This window comes from Lepisma saccharinum, chromosome 1 (assembly GCF_977018435.1).
Source record: "Lepisma saccharinum chromosome 1, izLepSacc3.1, whole genome shotgun sequence".
NCBI classification, from domain to species: domain Eukaryota; kingdom Metazoa; phylum Arthropoda; class Insecta; order Zygentoma; family Lepismatidae; genus Lepisma; species Lepisma saccharinum.
Window position 1 is genome coordinate 167,873,369 of NC_139229.1, and position 18,501 is coordinate 167,891,869.

Genomic DNA, 18,501 nt, shown 5'->3' on the forward strand with positions numbered 1-18,501 from the left:
CTTCCTGGTGTTCCTCTTCTTGCATTCTGGGCCCACGTCCCTCCCCTATTTTGTAACTTTTCGCCCTGGAATGACATTCAGCAGCACAAACACATCCAATATTCAAACGTAACAGCCCTTGACATATGCAATAAGGTATGACATAGCAAGAATACAAGTAGGACAAAAAAAGAAGGCTAATTTTTAGGCAAAAAACTAAACAACTCACCTGTTAAGAAAAATTACTAACGTAACAGAACAATGAAAAATTTGTAAGAGCCAAAGAGGTATCCAATCTTCACTGTATCGAGTGAGAAACGAACCATGACTGGCAATCCATTTTAAATGCAGTTTCTGCTGAAACAAACATGTTGCAATAGAAATTTAAATCATTCTATGACAATTTAAATAAAACAAAACAAGTCACTGAAGTAGTAATGGGGTTGTATTAATTCTCTGCATCAAAACATTTGCAAATGCGAAAATCGATATATGCACACAAGGATATTTTTATATTAAAAAAGAACATTGCAAATATAAAAAAGAACATGAAATTTTGCCCTGTACCAGTCGCCTCCACAACTAGTCGCTCTCCCCCTTCGATAGATGCCTGAAAAAATAAAACTAGGAGAAACTGTTTTTTGGCATACGGATTGATTTAACGCGTAGCACATGGCATGCAATGGAAACATTGCTAGAGCATTAAGTTAGTCTAGTGAAGATTCATTATACATATATTTAAAGAAACAATTGCATATCAGTATTTAATAACACGAACATGATGCAAACAGGATAATAAACATGTATCAGTCAAATCACTACAAAACATTTAAAAATTGGAGAGAGAAAGAGAGACAGAACAAAGCAGAAAAAAATTTTGTTCATCAAATATTGAATCAGAAAATGGGTTGTTCCTCTCTAGTTTGGAGCTGGCTGTTTTTTATGAACTGGAAATATGAGGATCAGAACAGTAAAACAACCAACTTTGAAATAAATATAAATAATCACTTTATGAAAAACTTCAATGCACAGAATTATGCTAAATGGTATATCAAAGGAATGTTTATGTCGAAAACACATTATAAAACATCTCAAAACTACTGTCAGCACAAGTAATATTAAACATACAACAAAACAGAAATCTCTAACCAAAACACACAGATGAAAAATTAAAGAGGCATTCTATTTTATCTAGGTAAATAGTTTATGCTAAGGCTATAAAAATTGGTGCCAGTCATGGATTTTCTCTGTAAGATAACAGCGAAATGACCTTCCAAAAAAACAAGAATATATACACACACATATATATCCCAGTGCCTTTCAAGGGCTATCAAGATAAGATTCCCCAACCCGACCACCCCAATCATAGTTTCTTCCCCTTGGGTTGCATTCTTTTGTTTTGTACTAAGGTTATATTTCTATACAATTGTTCAATAGAAGGAAAAAAAAATTATATGCACAGAGCCAAGACATCACCTGCCTTCGAATGCTCTAAAAGTGTAGTACAGACCTCCCTATGAAGTGCAAGAACAGACAATTCGTGAACAAAAAAAATAACCACTGCTGGCAAAAATGCATCGTCACAGTTCAATGACAAAATTCTTAATTTACACAAGCACAATATAGATTAGGTATGCCTTCATATCTGCCGATACACTAGTACTAGTATCACTGTTCCCTTGAAATGATCAGTGGCATTACATCTTAATCTAACAAATGGGAACATCAACTTGCAAACAATACATTCTGTTTGGGGGCACATGCCATAATGCAGAATCACATATGATGGAGGATCTGGGATCAACCGTGGGGAAATATCTGAAAAGAACATAAAAACACAGCATTTATGCATATTCAATTGCAAGTAAAAGGTGGGATATCCTGAAATAAGAAGAATGAGCATTTTATATACAGGGAGATACATTTGAGCATAACATTTCAAACAAGGTACTCACACTTACCTCATTCTATACTCACCAAGAGGCCATCCTAATACAGATTAGGTAGCCATCTTGTTTGTTGCCCTGTGAACAACAGGATCAGTTGATATTTTGGCAACAGGAAGTTGTATTGCTTTCCATTTCCAAGATACCCACCTAGCTAGTAAATAAGGGCACAGCAAGAACCACAACAGAACACAAGCAATTGCAAAACTCCAAATATAAGACAGACCTCATGTTACACTTGGAATACAGGCACCATAAACATCCCATCAGAAACTTACACATGTACATATATACACACATCTTTCTAATGAAACATGTAAGCTTACAAATATCAGTCTTTAAAGATGAAGTACTGTAGAAAAAAGGGTGTTATAAAACAAGCGCAATTATTATTTCTTAAAGTTGGATACGTAGATATTGATATATTAGACTACTTGTTACTAATTCAAGTATAAAATCTAGTACATGTGCATTAATTAATGTACTGCAAATAATCTTCCACTAAACAATCATTCAAATTACTCTGTAAAAGGTGACATGTAGTCCAGGAAATGGCAATGAATTTCATATTTTGTTCAATGTATTCTTTGTCACGCTGCAGATGTAAGTTTGGGCTTACGAAAAACTATGTTGTTGACATATTGGTACCACAGAAGCATCAAACATTTCTTTTCCATGTTTCCAATTTACTTTCACAAATTCCACATACATAATGGATGATCTCATGTTTACAAGAGAAGTTTAATGCATTAAAAGCATGTTTTACAAAAGGTTTATCCACTTTCATTTCTGTGCTGATATTTGGGACACACACGGATGCAAAATATTACATCTTTCTAAGCTGAGAGTGTGGTTGGGGTAACTGAGTTATGGATGAATAATGATTCACTTGGCATTCAAAGCTAGGATTCTTAGTTTTGCAACTTTCAACACTAGCACTAGAGAAAAAGTTGCAACAACTGAATACAAGAAATGCAAACAATTTACATCATTTTTCCTTAATATCTAAAATTTAAGTGGTAGAATGCCATACATGAACTATAATAGGGAACTTGATTGTGGATTAGTACTAATTAATGTAGTCCTTCAGTAATAATGGAATATGTTCTCAGGTTGCATATGTATAATATATAAATTATTCACGCTCCCATGCAAGTCAGTAAATATGTGACTTACCAGAATGGCTTCAAAACACTTTGTATTTACATACAACAGCTGGTGAAATTTAAATTTGACATTAAACAGCGGCAATTACAAATTTAAAAAGGAACCACGTCTTCCTTCAATTTCGCACGATGTACAAATTTAACATATGCAGAAAATTGAACCAAAACAACGACAAAAAAACAAAATGAAATTATATACAGATGCTGGACATTGAGCACAAACTTCCAAGTTTCAGGTTTCCCCCCTTCATTGCATACATATTTATTTGATGGCTTTATCCTTAATTTATTACTTCTTTCTTCATGACAGAAAAATAAGAACTTATTTACTAATGTTTTCCTGTAATTTATTTCGTACAAGGAGTGCCCCTTTTTCCAGCCACACTGCTTCATATCTGAATATGCATGTGACGTTATCTCATTATTATAAATACGTGAATGTAAGAACGCATTAGTTAAAAGAACTAGAACTTTAAACATTCGAAAAATAACAGGTTACTTCCCCTAAGCTTCCAAAATAAACAAATCCATGAACGTATATAGAATTCATGCCAAATTAGTGGTCAGACTCAAAAGTGTATTACTGCATTACTATTCATTAAATTTACATTACTGTAAATCAGCTTGAAATTCCTTCTTACATGATCACTATACATCCTCTATTGGGTGAGCAAGATAAAAGTATAAATATATACACATATGTATATACAAACAAATATGGAAAAGCCTACATATTTCTGGTGCTCCTCATATCACATTAGCACAGAAAAATTCACACTGGATAGGACTCACCCGCATGATGCTTATTTTTTGCGATACCAACGGAAGATTCCACTAAGATGGGAACTATCGATGCAGTTTGATCTCCGCTTAAATAGATTCCTACAAATGCCAGCCATCAATGACCCCTGGTCGTTTAGGGCTAATAACAGTTGCTCTCGCTACCAACGTGAAGTCATCGTTTAGCAGCTGTTACGTGAGTTGCCCTGGATGGAGTGTCTGGTTGCTGAGAAAAAAGGCCCAGGCATCTACAGTCAATTGCACTAGTGTTATCTATATACACAAGGCACACATCGACATGTAGGTTCGGTGAATTATGTATAGTGAGACATAAGCAGAAGCCAGCATGGATTATGAAAAAATGTCACAGGAAAGAAATCACACCATGAAACCCATATACAAGTTCCATTTAGAAATGCACAGAACAATATAGAAAATGGCAAAGTATACCAGCATGCAGAATCTCCCAATTTCTTTGAACAGACCCCAGGAGATTCAGTTTCTACGTCTAATGAGAAGGCAAAAGAAATTAATGAAAATAACCTAGGACATGAGGAAAACACCATATTAAAAAAAAAATAAGACAGAACAGGGTATATGCTACATGAATAGTCATTAAAATCTCAAGCATAAATATATATATATATTTAATAAAATATGAACCTAATGTACAAAAGAAATGAATATACTCTACAATTAAGGCATACAACAGTGTCAGCAAGCACAAAGTAACATAGAAGCATTAACTTGAGTTATGGGGGGCAAGAAGAACAAAAAGACCAACCTCTTGACAGGGCATTTCTTGGTGTGGAAACCAGCTACCAAACTTTTCAGGATGACCCCAATAATGGTACACAATTGAAGAAACCCAGGAATAACGTCATAAAATATATCTTCAATCTCCAAAATGTTATATAAATTCCATGCTTAACCCGGTGGCTTAACCTTTTGCTGCCCAAGTGTCTCAAACGAGATACCCAAAAGTAACCCTCACGGAACCAAGCATCTCGATTGAGACGCTGTGTCAAGGTCGTAGCTTTTACGTTATAACGTTTCTACTTTTGGCTAGAATTTTGATTTTATTTTTTTATATTGTTCCTAACACATGTATTTAACAGAAATGGTTTTTTGCATTTTTTTTGTCTTCATGAAAATGGAGGGGAAAAGGTACTTCTCTTTTGCAGCTCTTTTCAACCTCAAATTTTTCCGACAAAAGGAAGACCAGCTTTGTTGTTCTAAAGCAATGCTTTTCACGTCCTCCTGCTAAGTGCATTCGAAGGAAGCTTGTTTATAAGTATCCGATGTCAAAATGAAAGTTTTCCGTGAGGGCGGAAGCAGGGGGAAAACTGGTTGTTGAATCTGCGTTGTGAGAATGGGAATTCGAAGCACACTGAAGGAAACCTTTGTTTTTTTGAGCACAAGTGTTCCACAATGTTGAACAAAGGTCACCAAGCATGGTCTAAAAATAGAATGTCAAGCAGCTGCAAGAATTGGCGTTCATTTTTCACTACGTTCTAGCTTTTTGTCCGTGAATGTTGTGCGTAGGTGTCGTTTTGTGCCCAAGTGATAGGACATTTTTTTAGGTGAAGTGAATTTTTTAAAATAATTTTTTGGGGTTTCCTCCCTTCCCCCTCCATATATACACATCAAATTTGCATAAATTTTGCATTTTGTGCATTGACATTTTTTTCGGGGCAAGGGGGGCGGGGGAAACAATTTTTTTTATTAAGAAAAGTATTTTTTAGGGGATTTCCCCCCTTTCCCCCTCCATATGTACGCCGAATGTGCATAAATTATATATCGTCTGAATCTGCGATTCATTCTGCGTACAACGGTATATCTTTCATATCTCTAGGGCATTTAGTTTCTGAGCTATAGTCATTTCAAGGTACCGCTGCATTTTGAAGCTTGAATCAGTGGCGTGCCGACCATTCCTTTTGGGGATACAACAAGTTACATTGGTCATACGACAAGGATGCAAATATTTTCTGTTTCTTACATGCCAGCGATAATTTCTATGTTAATTTTGAACTTTTCATATCCCTTTTTTCGGGGGGGGGGGGCCCATTTTTTTAGAAAAAAACAACAGTATTTTCAGGGGATTTCCCCCCTTTCCCCGTCCATATATACGCCGAATGTGCATAAATTATACATCGACTAAATCTGTGATTCATTCTGCGTACAACGGTATATCTTTCATATCTCTAGGGCACTTAGTTTCTGAGCTATGGTCATTTCAAAGTACCGCTACATTTTGAAGCTTGAATCAGTGGCATGCCGACCATTCCTTTTGGGGTACAACTCAAGTTACATTGGTCATATGATGATAATGCAAATATTTTTGTGTTCCTTACATGTCAGCGATCATTTCCATGTGCATGTCGACACTGTCATGTACTTTTTTTCTTGGGGGGGAGGGTGGGGGAACCAATTTTTTTTCCCCGAAATTTTGGAATTTTGAGAGTTAGCGACCTCCCCCCACCACATAAATGCCGAATTTGCAAAAAAATCATATAGTATGAATCTCTGGTTCATTCCGCATACAACGGTATATCACTCATCTCTCTAGGGCAATTAGCCTCCGATCTACACTCATTTAATTGAAACTCTGCATTTTACTCAAAATCGACTCTGACAATATAGAGGCTTACATGTGAAAGACGCTTTGGGCTGCAAAAGGTTAAAACCACTACAATGTGTAAGTGTCAGCAATAACTGTGTGGTCCTTACGTTTTTGATATGAGTAGATGCTAATCTCTCTCTCCTTAAGTTTTTGATGTGTAGATGATAATCTCTCCTCTAAGTGTGCAAATTCATTTTATACTCATTAGAACAACCTACAGTTTCACTGTGCAATGTGTTTCCACAGAGACCCATGATTACCAAAGGGAATCTCTGTAAGCAATATTTTTCTTTTAAAGTAAAAATACATAATTTTTATCAGCTTTTTATATAACGTAAATCTAATGAACACCCATATAAGGAATCTCCAGGTACATAAATTAATTTCTTTCAATTGGCAAACCTGCAATAAAAAAAGTTGCTTGAAACTGAATGAGCTTTACATCCCAAAAGAAAGTTTTAATTAAATTTAATTATTTAAAGGTATATGCATACATGCCATGAAGACATGGGGAAATGTGGAGGTACAGCTCCACATATTCTTGATCTTAGCCATAATTCGGATGATGTGATCAGCATAATGCCCAGCCACCTTTAACCCCCAAGGAACACATTTCTACAAAGCTGGGTGGGCCTCAGAGCTGTGCAGAAACAGAGAAATTACTTGGAAATTTGCTGGTCCAGATCACCTGTCACGGGATTCACACCCAGGTCTTCCGCTGGTAGTCAAGAAGCTCTACCAATTGAGCTACTGTGGCTCATACTAGCTGACAAAAAAATTCTGAATAAAAAAATTCCAGTTCCCTTTCACTTGTGACCAATTGTTACGTTTATCTATGACAGCTATTTAAGACATGATAATTTCAGGCAGTCCCAAGCTTGATCCCCAGTGGAAGCTTGATGCACTGACCAGGCTTTGAATTTCAGAGTGATGTCACGTCAAAGTTTAAGCTGTGCATTCCAAACAGTTTCTTTTGTTTTTTCAAGGAGCAAGTAATATCAAAATTATTAAGTTTTAAATAGAAGTAAACAGTTTCAAAAAGGTTCATACCAACATTATCATGGACTCATTTGTCAATTAGCATGTTTTTTTGTCAGCTCATGTGAACTTTTCTGCAAAAGCTTGTGCATTTTACAGAAAAAAACAAACTATCAACCTTTTTTCTTTCTTTAAATTCAGGTTATTCATTCCTAGAAAATTACAGAAATATTTCCAACATATAAGTGTAATTCTAAACCCTTTTTGTTTGTTTCCATCTGAGAATATTTAATCTTGTTTCAGCATCATGATCAGATTACATGATGTACCCCCATGTGTAAGAACTAATAATTATGAATTAATATATAGTTCACATAATCCCTACCCCCGCAACCTTTACTGTTCTTATTAGAACATAATGGAAAAACCTATGTACATATCTGCAAATAGTTCACCCCTCGCACCACTACCACAGAAACAGTGCAGAAAACAGTTCACAAATATTGTATAATAAAATTCCTGGTTAAAGGGCTAAGTAACTATTCCAACAGAAACATACCTTCAATATTCATATTTCAAACAAAATAGTAATCAGTTTACATCATTTCGCCACTACCTCAATTGTTCTGTAAGCATCGTGATGTGAAAAGAACTTGTCTATGAGCAGGTATGAATTTCTTTCCTGTCCACAAAATGACATACAATTTTGTATAACAAAAAATTCACAGAATATATCTATTTTCAAGAATAAATGAAAGAATAAAGTCAAATGTCACAATGCCACACAGACATATAAATATCACCATGTTCCATATTGCAGTGTAATATTTCCAGGACATCAATATTTAAGATCCTACGGATAAACTGATACTGGACTTTGCAAAGCATTTTATTTTACCTGTGGGAGCCTTTATATCATCTTGTTTTAGTGTACATAGGTTGCACTCGGGAACTTAAACAATGAGATCTGTTATACACATTTTATATTATTTATTTACTACACTTGCTAATACCCTTAACTAACATGTATATTAATTTATTCAAATAATTTATGAAACTGTTCTGCTTGCTATTTGAGTAGAGTAAAGGGTTTGTCAGATTCAATAGGGAGTATGCACATACAAATTTGGTTTCATGTCTCTTGCTGAAGTATGTTGAGTTAGTAAAACTGAGCAATACATATAATTAATGCTGAAATTTTATGAGGAACAACAATCAATTCAAAATTTGACAGAAGAACCTTTTGTCTTAGTAAATTTATGGGACATTTGATCATCAAGTATGCACTAATATTACATAACCAAGAGTCCATTGCACACCTGTTTACAAAATTAAGTAGAAAAGGAAATTTATAGAATCATTTTTTGAGGTAGCTACTATTTTGTTCTGAAAGTTGTTGCTAGATCACACAGAGAACCAGGGATCAAAGTCATACATGTGCTCTTATCAACAGAGCCACAAATCATGGGAGTTAGCTTAGTAGAGCACTCCAAGTCAAGGCACAATTTTCAATACTTATTCAGTTATTTCACAACTGTGTGCTCATATTAACTTAATGTGTTTGAAGTGGAGGCAATGAAAGTACACAGTTCCAGCCTGTGCAAAGTTCACTATTAGAACTACGGTAAGATAAACTAGTCACAAAAAATGAAAGAAAATAACCAATTTAGAGCATCAATATTACACTACACATTACAATTGTTTAGATGAATGCAGTTTTTCTTGAGCAGGAGTGACAACTTTTATTTGTGCAGGGTGAATAGCTACTTGAGGAATTGGTCTCTGGACACATTAAATTAATTTACACTACATATATTACTTAAAAAAAATAGATTACAAAGTACTGTTAATGTATTAAACTTGATACAAGAGTTAAATGTGAAAACTTTAGGTGCCAAGTAACAACTTCATGTTCTAATCTTTCATGATTGTTACTTTGTTCCAATTCTCTTTTGCAAAATTCAGTGTATCTTCACTATCATCTTAATGCAGTTTTCAAAACATTCAGAACTTGACAACAGAATCTGGCACCTTTTGGTTTCGCAGTGTGAACTTTTCCTCTGATTTTCGAGTCATATTGTTACTAGACATCAAATTCTACAATTGCCTCTAACGTAAGTTTTCGTTAAGTACTAAGAAAGAAGAAGAAAAGGTTGGCCTGAGGGAGTATGCCAGCAATAGCCACTAAATTTTACAAAACAATGTGGTAAGTCTCTTCATGCTCAAAGAATCTCTTTGGGCAAATAAACTATGAAAAACGGGTGACTTCCTTACTTATAAATAGTGCTAGGATTTTTATGACCTAAAATTTTACAAAATATGCACTAGAATTTGAAAAATATGACTGTTTCAAACATCAACATCTAATAGGCTATATGCTGAAATATTTTCACATACGAAAAAATTTTAGTTCAATTTAAAATATGCTGAATATGACCGAAAATCCATCAAAATATGCTCCATCACATATAAATAGCCAAATATGCCAAATTTTGGCCTTAAAAAGCACCTTAATTGAATTAGTTTCTTCACAATATGAAGTTCTATATATTTGGGGAACACATCACCCTTACCAAAAAGAAAAAAAATATGCTGTCATGAAAATCCTAGCCTTACTCATAAACTCAGCATGAATGCAGACACCTACTGCAACCTAACGCAAGAGCTCACCACAAGCACTACATTATATATATATATATATATATTGATAGAACATAATGGACATTATGGATGAATATTTCATCTCTAACTCACAATATTCACGTTTACAGTGTGTTACAATGTAGCCTCTCTGCGACAATCTACTTTGGTTGAATTAGTTCTCTCAATTGCAGGGAGATGGCACTTTTATTCACATGGGTCAAGGATTTTTAAAAATGCAATGAAAACCCATGGATTACAGTCACAGACACTTCTGGGTTCTAACCACCCCATTATTACTACCCAGACATGATAGTGATAGCACATATGAACAATAATTATCAACCTAGTAAAAACGGACCCAGGATTTGTGTTGACAAGCTATAGAGAAAAATTGGGAAACCCTAGTTTCCAATGTCAGAAAAACAGCAGCAATGAAACTATTCAGTGTCCACGTATCACCAAATGAAAAAGAACTCTGAAGCCTTGGCTCTTTAAGGACAGTAGTGCAATGGAGTATAGTTTATATCAATGTTTCAAATCACAAAAATGACAAAGATCTACAAATCTGAAATGTTGCACAATGTATTCCATTAGCTTCTTCTCCTCCTTACCATGTGCAATTACTGAACATACCATTTCCAATGTCATATTAAAAAAACGAGATCCCGACAGCAAATGAGGACCCACGATCCATGAAATTTCAAACCTACCGTCAAGAGAGTATGCATCAATACGAATAAACCAGGTTCCAAATTTACCTAAGATGTGAGTAACATGAATGACACTAGATCTCCGCAACTGCCAAGTTGCCCACAAAATCTTTACCAATTCTCACCTGCTGCACAACTGTTTAGAAGCAACCACATTAAGCATTATGCAAGATGTGAAAAAAAATTCCATAGCAGCATTTCAGAGTTGTTTTTATCCATGTCTACACAAATGCTGTGGCTGTAGCATTAAATTAACGAAACACCAACTAACACTCCCACAATACAAAGACTTGCAACCAGACTAGCATTATCACAGTAAGAAAACCTTCTTCTAATTGATCCATGCCAAAATTATCTACACAAACTCATTTTGGACATTTGGCAATATACACCAAGTTAAGAAAACTCTATTAGAAAGCTAAGGCAAATGCATTCTTTTGTTGATAATGCAAATATGACACCATTAAGCCTTGTTTCCATGATTATGAAAAAATATAAATATGCTGACCAAGGCAGTAATTTATTTTATTAAAAACATAAACTAAACGTAACGTTTCAACCTTCTAGCAAGGTCTTCATCAGACTCTGTATCAAGTACAAAAGTAACAAGATACACAAAAAGGGCATTATATATACACAAACTTTACTCCCTCCAGACTATTAGAAAGTTGAAAGGAACCTTCTAGCAGGTGACTTTCACTTTCCAACTGTACTTTCACCTAAAAGGCTAAACATAATAACTTTCATATAGAATGTGAAGAGATATTCATATTGAATATCTCACGCTCTTTTTCCTTCATTTTTCTCCCTTCCTCTCCTCTTTCTCTCTTGTCCTTTCCACTCTTTCTAACACTTTCTTCCATTCTTTATTTAACTTCAGTCCCCCATTCCAGTTCATTGTGTCTTCTTCACCTTTCCTCTCTATTTCCTTGGCTTCCTTCCATTTTCTCACTAGCATTCTCTTCTCCCTTCCTATCTGCTTAGCCTCATCCCATTCTATGTCATGTCCTGTTTCTCTCGTGTGTTTAAATATCGCATTTCTCTCTCTCTTAAGTCGTACATCATCCATATGTTGTTTCAACCTATCTTTTAGTCTCTTTTTTGTTTCTCCTATGTACACACTCTGACATTCTTTACATTTTACTTCGTAGATAATCCCTTCCTCTTCCTCTTCTCTGTTTTCCTTTTTCTTGTTTGCATTCTTCGCTATTCCTAAGATGCTTCTTCCTCCCTTCCTGTAAGTTTTAATGCCCGCTTTTCTAAGCACTTTGCATATCTTTTCCGTGGTCTTCCCCATACTTCTTATTCCAAACCTTCTCTCTTTTTCTTTCTCTTCATCTTTTTCTTTCTCTTCCAATTCTCCCCTTCCTCTTTTCTTCCTTCTTCTGTTTATGTCTAGTCTATCCTGCTTCTCATAGCCATTCTTTTCCAGCTGTTTCCATAGGCTATTTATCTTGCCTTCTTTTTCACATTCCTTCGTGCATATTTTCGTTATTCTGTCCTCCATATTCTTTATGAAATTTCTTTTTGTCACCTCACTTACATCACTTCTTTTGTGGCAGAAAACCCCTGCTGCACACTTCTTCTGATGCCAAGCGGTTTCAATTTCTTCCCCTCTCTTCTTTTTCATCAATATATCAAGGTAGCTTAACTTGCCTTCTTCTTCTATTTCAAGTTCCAATAAAATCCCTCTTTCTTCATCCCGCTTAGAAAAGCGGGCATTAAAACTTACAGGAAGGGAGGAAGAAGCATCTTAGGAATAGCGAAGAATGCAAACAAGAAAAAGGAAAACAGAGAAGAGGAAGAGGAAGGGATTATCTACGAAGTAAAATGTAAAGAATGTCAGAGTGTGTACATAGGAGAAACAAAAAAGAGACTAAAAGATAGGTTGAAACAACATATGGATGATGTACGACTTAAGAGAGAGAGAAATGCGATATTTAAACACACGAGAGAAACAGGACATGACATAGAATGGGATGAGGCTAAGCAGATAGGAAGGGAGAAGAGAATGCTAGTGAGAAAATGGAAGGAAGCCAAGGAAATAGAGAGGAAAGGTGAAGAAGACACAATGAACTGGAATGGGGGACTGAAGTTAAATAAAGAATGGAAGAAAGTGTTAGAAAGAGTGGAAAGGACAAGAGAGAAAGAGGAGAGGAGAAGGGAGAAAAATGAAGGAAAAAGAGCGTGAGATATTCAATATGAATATCTCTTCACATTCTATATGAAAGTTATTATGTTTAGCCTTTTAGGTGAAAGTACAGTTGGAAAGTGAAAGTCACCTGCTAGAAGGTTCCTTTCAACTTTCTAATAGTCTGGAGGGAGTAAAGTTTGTGTATATATAATGCCCTTTTTGTGTATCTTGTTACTTTTGTACTTGATACAGAGTCTGATGAAGACCTTGCTAGAAGGTTGAAACGTTACGTTTAGTTTATGTTTTTAATAAAATAAATTACTGCCTTGGTCAGCATATTTATATTTTTTCATGCAAATATGAAAATTTAAATTGTAAACAGTTCATTCTCTCGAGTTATACTTAATGCCAGCTGAACAACTTTTCCTGCAATAATCATAGTTACCAACTCTGAAGCATCCATTATTTTAATCTTCTGGTAATTACGTTCATTTGCACATTCCAAATGGAACAGCTGTGAGCACAATGTGAATTATCTAAACTCACTCACACCCTCCTACATCTATACACAATGGCAATATTTGTACAAATACACTTAATTTCAGTTTCAAGAACGTAAGAATGTGGAAAGCAATAATACATAAGCACGAGCATACACGCATGAACAAAATACAGTATAGTTGTTACACAATCTCACATTTTACGTAGCCCCATGTTAACCTACTGCCAATAATTTTACGTAGCCCCATGTTAACCTCCTACTGCCAATAAAGCTACAAGTTCAGACAATCCTCCTGAAATTTTCATTTCCCACAAAATTTTTAGCCACAGACCCATGAAAAATGTATAATAAAGGTGTTCCTGCTTGTAAGACATGTGTATATATACACACCACAAGCTGGCACACCTGTATTTTCATATACATTCTGATAATATATGAATACTGAAGTAAAAATATGCTATCAAAATACATGCTTAGCATGGGGTCAAATTTGATACATTGAAAAGTAAATAGGAAAAAAAATTCCTTAGACTGGCGAGTGTTTCCTTACTTCAAAATATCACCAAACATATTACCACATCTGCAGATCAATGGCTTTCGATTTACGAAGTGAAAAAGATCCATCCGGGGGTCAAGAATGTCAGAGCATTATCGTGCAAATGTTAACAGTTCTAATGAACGAAACACACTTTTTACCTCTGATAGTGCTTATATGTTTCTCATTTCCTTATATATAGATGCAGTAATGCAGTGAACTATTAAATTGATTGATTGGTTTGCTTTCTTTTACTACGCTTTTGTGCCACTTTTGGCTAATTTGCAAAGATGGGAATGAGTGTTGATATGATGGACACTCACAAACATCCAGGCCCTGGCCAAGATTCGAACCTGGGACCCCTGGCATCATAGCAGGATGTGCTAACCACAGGGGCCGGCAAACTATTAATTGTCTTTGTAACTGGCATTTCCTATTACGACAAAAGCATTTCTCTGTTCTAAATGGTTATGTTATATTTGCAGGGATTTTTCAACAAGCTGCACTTTGATAGTTGGGAAAAATCTTCAGGAACTTTCCAATAAAATTAATGTCTTTCAAATGCATGGTTTACACAAAACAAGGTTTTCGGAAGAATATCAAGCATTTTTACAGGGCAATTTTTAGGGCTGATTCTATGCCACTTTGAAGCAATGCAGTTTTAAAATTTCCTACAGATAACTGTATCAGTGCTTGAATAACGTAATTAAAAGTTTTGTTGACAGTATTTAAAAAAAACAACTTATTTTTAAGTATTCCATTGTAACCACATCACATCAAACCACCTGATTTTTGCGTTAATATGTTCAAAGAAATTAGAGATGGAACCGATTAATTGGCACTCTATCGGTATCAACAGATATAGGTATATCGGTGTATTGGTATAAATATCTGATATATTAGTGCAAAATTCTGCCATTTTGTTGTAATTATGGATAATCTCCATGCTCTACTTTCTAAAAAAGTAAATGTCTAAATATGCAACTTCTTTTGCACTGCAGTCACCTTGAAACAATTTATTAAGGAGGTCAATGAACCTTTCAGGTTCTTCAAGGACCATTTATAATTTTATATCGGATCGGTAGAATATCGGTATCGGCCAAAATTTCATACTGGCCCATCCCTCAAAGAAATACATTAAAAGAATAATTGAAACAATTTTTTAATTGTGAAATTCACCATTGTGATAATGTTGGCTGAGGGCGGAGGGTGCATTTTGCATAACAGACAGGTTACACTCCGCGAAAAGTGTCATGTGGCATTCTTTGAGGGTTCTACGATGACTGGATTCCATGTCTGTATCTGCTCAGCACACTTGATATTTTGTAAATGACATTTCCTTTCACTGCAAGGAACCAAGTTTTGTGGCTTTCTGAAAATCTGTGATGGAGAAATTTTTCTAGATCCCATTGACAGAATTACCTACTTGCTTCAGAACAAATGATGAATAATTTCCCCAGGGGATTTTCTTGAAAAGTTTTGCAGAGTTTCAGTTTCATAGCATGGTCGAAAGGGGCAAACCAATAGTGTTTTGACAGAACACATTGCAAAGCACCATAAGCTAAACACCCAATCTCAACATATATATTCTTGAAGCCCATCATGCATGTTGCCCAGAGTTTTTCCTGTGTGTAGTGAAAATAGATTTATTGAACAGTAAACATATTCTATTTAAGCAAGTGGCTTTAAAATTGCCAAGGGATAGTCACAAATTTTCCAAAAGCCATAAAACAGGTATTGAGTGTCGAGAACAAATGGTCCTGAATAAGAAAATTACAAGCTTCACTATATTGAGAGACTTTTGCCCCACGGTTCTTTCCCTTGTGGTCCCTCTATAAAAAAGTTGTGAAAACAATGCTATTTTGTCATCAATGAGGGATAATCATTTGTATTACCTAAATGAGCCAACAGACAGACCTCTTCTTCCATCAACTAACGAACTAAGTTTTATTTTATATATGAAAATAAACCACAAACTGATTTTTAAGGGGGAGGGGGTTGATTCGTAGCTGCTATGCATGTGATGACATTTCAAAAAATGTCTGCTTTGTTGATTCCAAAATTCTTACTATTAATGGTGCCTATTTTCCAAAGTAATACATAACACCTCCATTCCAGCAATCTAGTGTTATACTAGCAAAACTCAATAAGATATTTTATATTTACTTACAATACAAATGTCGATCTTTGAGCGACGAGTTCATTGATTCTCCGGACCCTGTGGAGGCTGAGCGTAGCCACCGTAACCAGGATAATTGTATGGTTGATTCTGAGGTGGTTGTTCACCATAGTAACCACCATAACCATATGGCTGGTAGGGTTGAGCAGGCATCTGACCTTGATGTTGTCCAGCGGCTGGAGCAACAGGTTGCTGTGGAGCTTGACCAGCCGCAGGCTGCTGACCGCTCTACAGAAAATAATTATTTCAAATTAAGTATGGCGCGTACATTTGGAATATCAGTGAATCAATGGTTCTATCGGCTGATCCGATACTACTCTCAACTAATGTCAATACTCTTAGAGATTCCTGCTGATACAGTTGAACCTTAATTTACATTTTCCCGCATTATACATTGAATCTTGATGGTCCCAACATAACAAAATGTTACAAAATTGTCATCGATTTTACATTTTCCCACCTTTTTTTCAGTAAATGTAAAAAAAAATATATAAAATGTAAAAATCGAGGTTTTACTGTACTTAGAAATTGTAAAACTTAAAAAGTTGTTTAAATATTGATTGATATTAGTGTGCAAGTATTCCAATCCAATTATGTGTCTCAATTTACATGGAGGTTTGTTTTAAAATATTCAAGAATTACATCAGAATAGGAAAATACATGCTATGTAATCACAAAGTTCAGTGTTTACACACACAAAAAAAGCAACGATTTCCAGAATAATTAGGCACCATGGAAGTATTACAGAGCTCATTTGCGATCGTGAAAGCTCAGAATGCCTGAAAGTTCTTCTGTAATAAGATCAGTTCAATCCTATTCTATATTATTGTTAAAACTGTCATTGCATTAGACGTCACTATGGAAGTATAAACTGTGTAAAGTATTTGACATGTACCTTAGGATGTGACAAATTGATTTCCAATGCATGAATGAATATTGGCTGAATATCAAATATTTAAAGAGACTTCAATGCCTTTCAAAATTTCGATGACAAGAGGATCCTATTGATAGTTCTCGTAAAAGAAAACCTAACAATGGTGTTGTTTTGAAATTAACTGATAAAAGGACACAAACACACGGCCAACCTAGGATCCCTGGCATAATATTATGACAACACTGGCAATATTCTACTGTTGTTAAGACATGGAAAACTTGCTCAAAAGAAAATATCACCCCCTTCTGACGAGCGTGGATGCACTTTAAAAAAAAGAGGCAACGAATTTCTATTTCAATACTGTTCATACCTTGACAGAGACTAAACTTACACCACACTTAAAAAACCACAGCACTCTCCCCCCCCTTTAATTAAAATTAATTAAAACTAACAATTCACCACTTCCATGTGCTGTGGTTTTTAAAGTGTGGTGAAACTTCAGTCTCTGTCGTAAATTTCAAAGTAACAACATTGACTGTCTTGATACTTACCCACCAGGTCCAGGACCCTGACCAATAGGATACTGCGTCGGAGGTGGGGCAGGCCCCGGCTGGGACTGAAAATACACATTCTGCTTCAATTTAGCAGCCTGTTCATCCTCCCATAGGAACTGGTAACAAATACATAATTGGCATACCTCTGGAATCTTTAGTATTGCTGAAGGCTATTTTACCTTCTTATAATGAGTAAAATTTAAGTAATTTTTACACGTTACACATGTTATTAAAGTAGTGACAAAATTCATCTTCACTATGTTTTGACATAGTATCTTGTGAAACAAAAATATGTGTAATAAAAAAAAGGTTACAAAATCAGTTCTCTTCTTACAATAAGCACAAAACATTATGGAGAACATATGAATAGAAGTTTATGCCTTTACAAGAATTAGCAGTTGGGGATGAGCCAATATCAATGCCAGTGCATAGGTAAGGAGGAGGAAAGTATCCGTTGCAACTTATATACTGATGCCTGGCATTTGTGTCTTTTCCAATGTCTGCACAGCATTTTCAGTCTTATTATCCTTGAAATTGTGCAAAATTTGAAGCTTTCATTTATTTTGCACCAACATTGAGGAGAAAAATGCATTTTTTTTGTTTACATACTGGGTATTTTAATATTTTGATGCTACTTCTTGAATATTTTAAAGCAAGTTGATGCATATAATTGGAATGCAATATATACACAATAATATCTGTTACATTTTCAAGACTCAGTATCAGAAGGAATCTAAGAGTTTTGGCATTTTTATGGATATAGGCTCAGCCATAATTAAAATATAATGCAAAACATTTCAAAATTGTTACACTAGGAATAAAACAATAAATAATATAAAATAATAACTATTAGGAAACTGCTCTAGAGGAAGGAAAAAAAAACTGTTATCATGTAATA

General features: G+C 35.1%; 1 protein-coding gene across 1 annotated transcript in view; it reads right to left on the reverse strand.

Annotated features, from left to right (window-relative positions):
• LOC145986951 (far upstream element-binding protein 2-like) overlaps window positions 1-18,501 on the reverse strand; it is a 60,432-nt gene that overhangs the window by 28,284 nt on the left and 13,647 nt on the right. The window contains exons 7-8 of the mRNA XM_083121417.1: window positions 17,601-17,680; window positions 16,167-16,403 (exon numbers count right to left, since the gene is read on the reverse strand). Coding sequence (XP_082977543.1) covers window positions 16,167-16,403; window positions 17,601-17,680 — 317 coding nt within the window. The remainder of the gene's footprint in view (window positions 1-16,166; window positions 16,404-17,600; window positions 17,681-18,501) is intronic.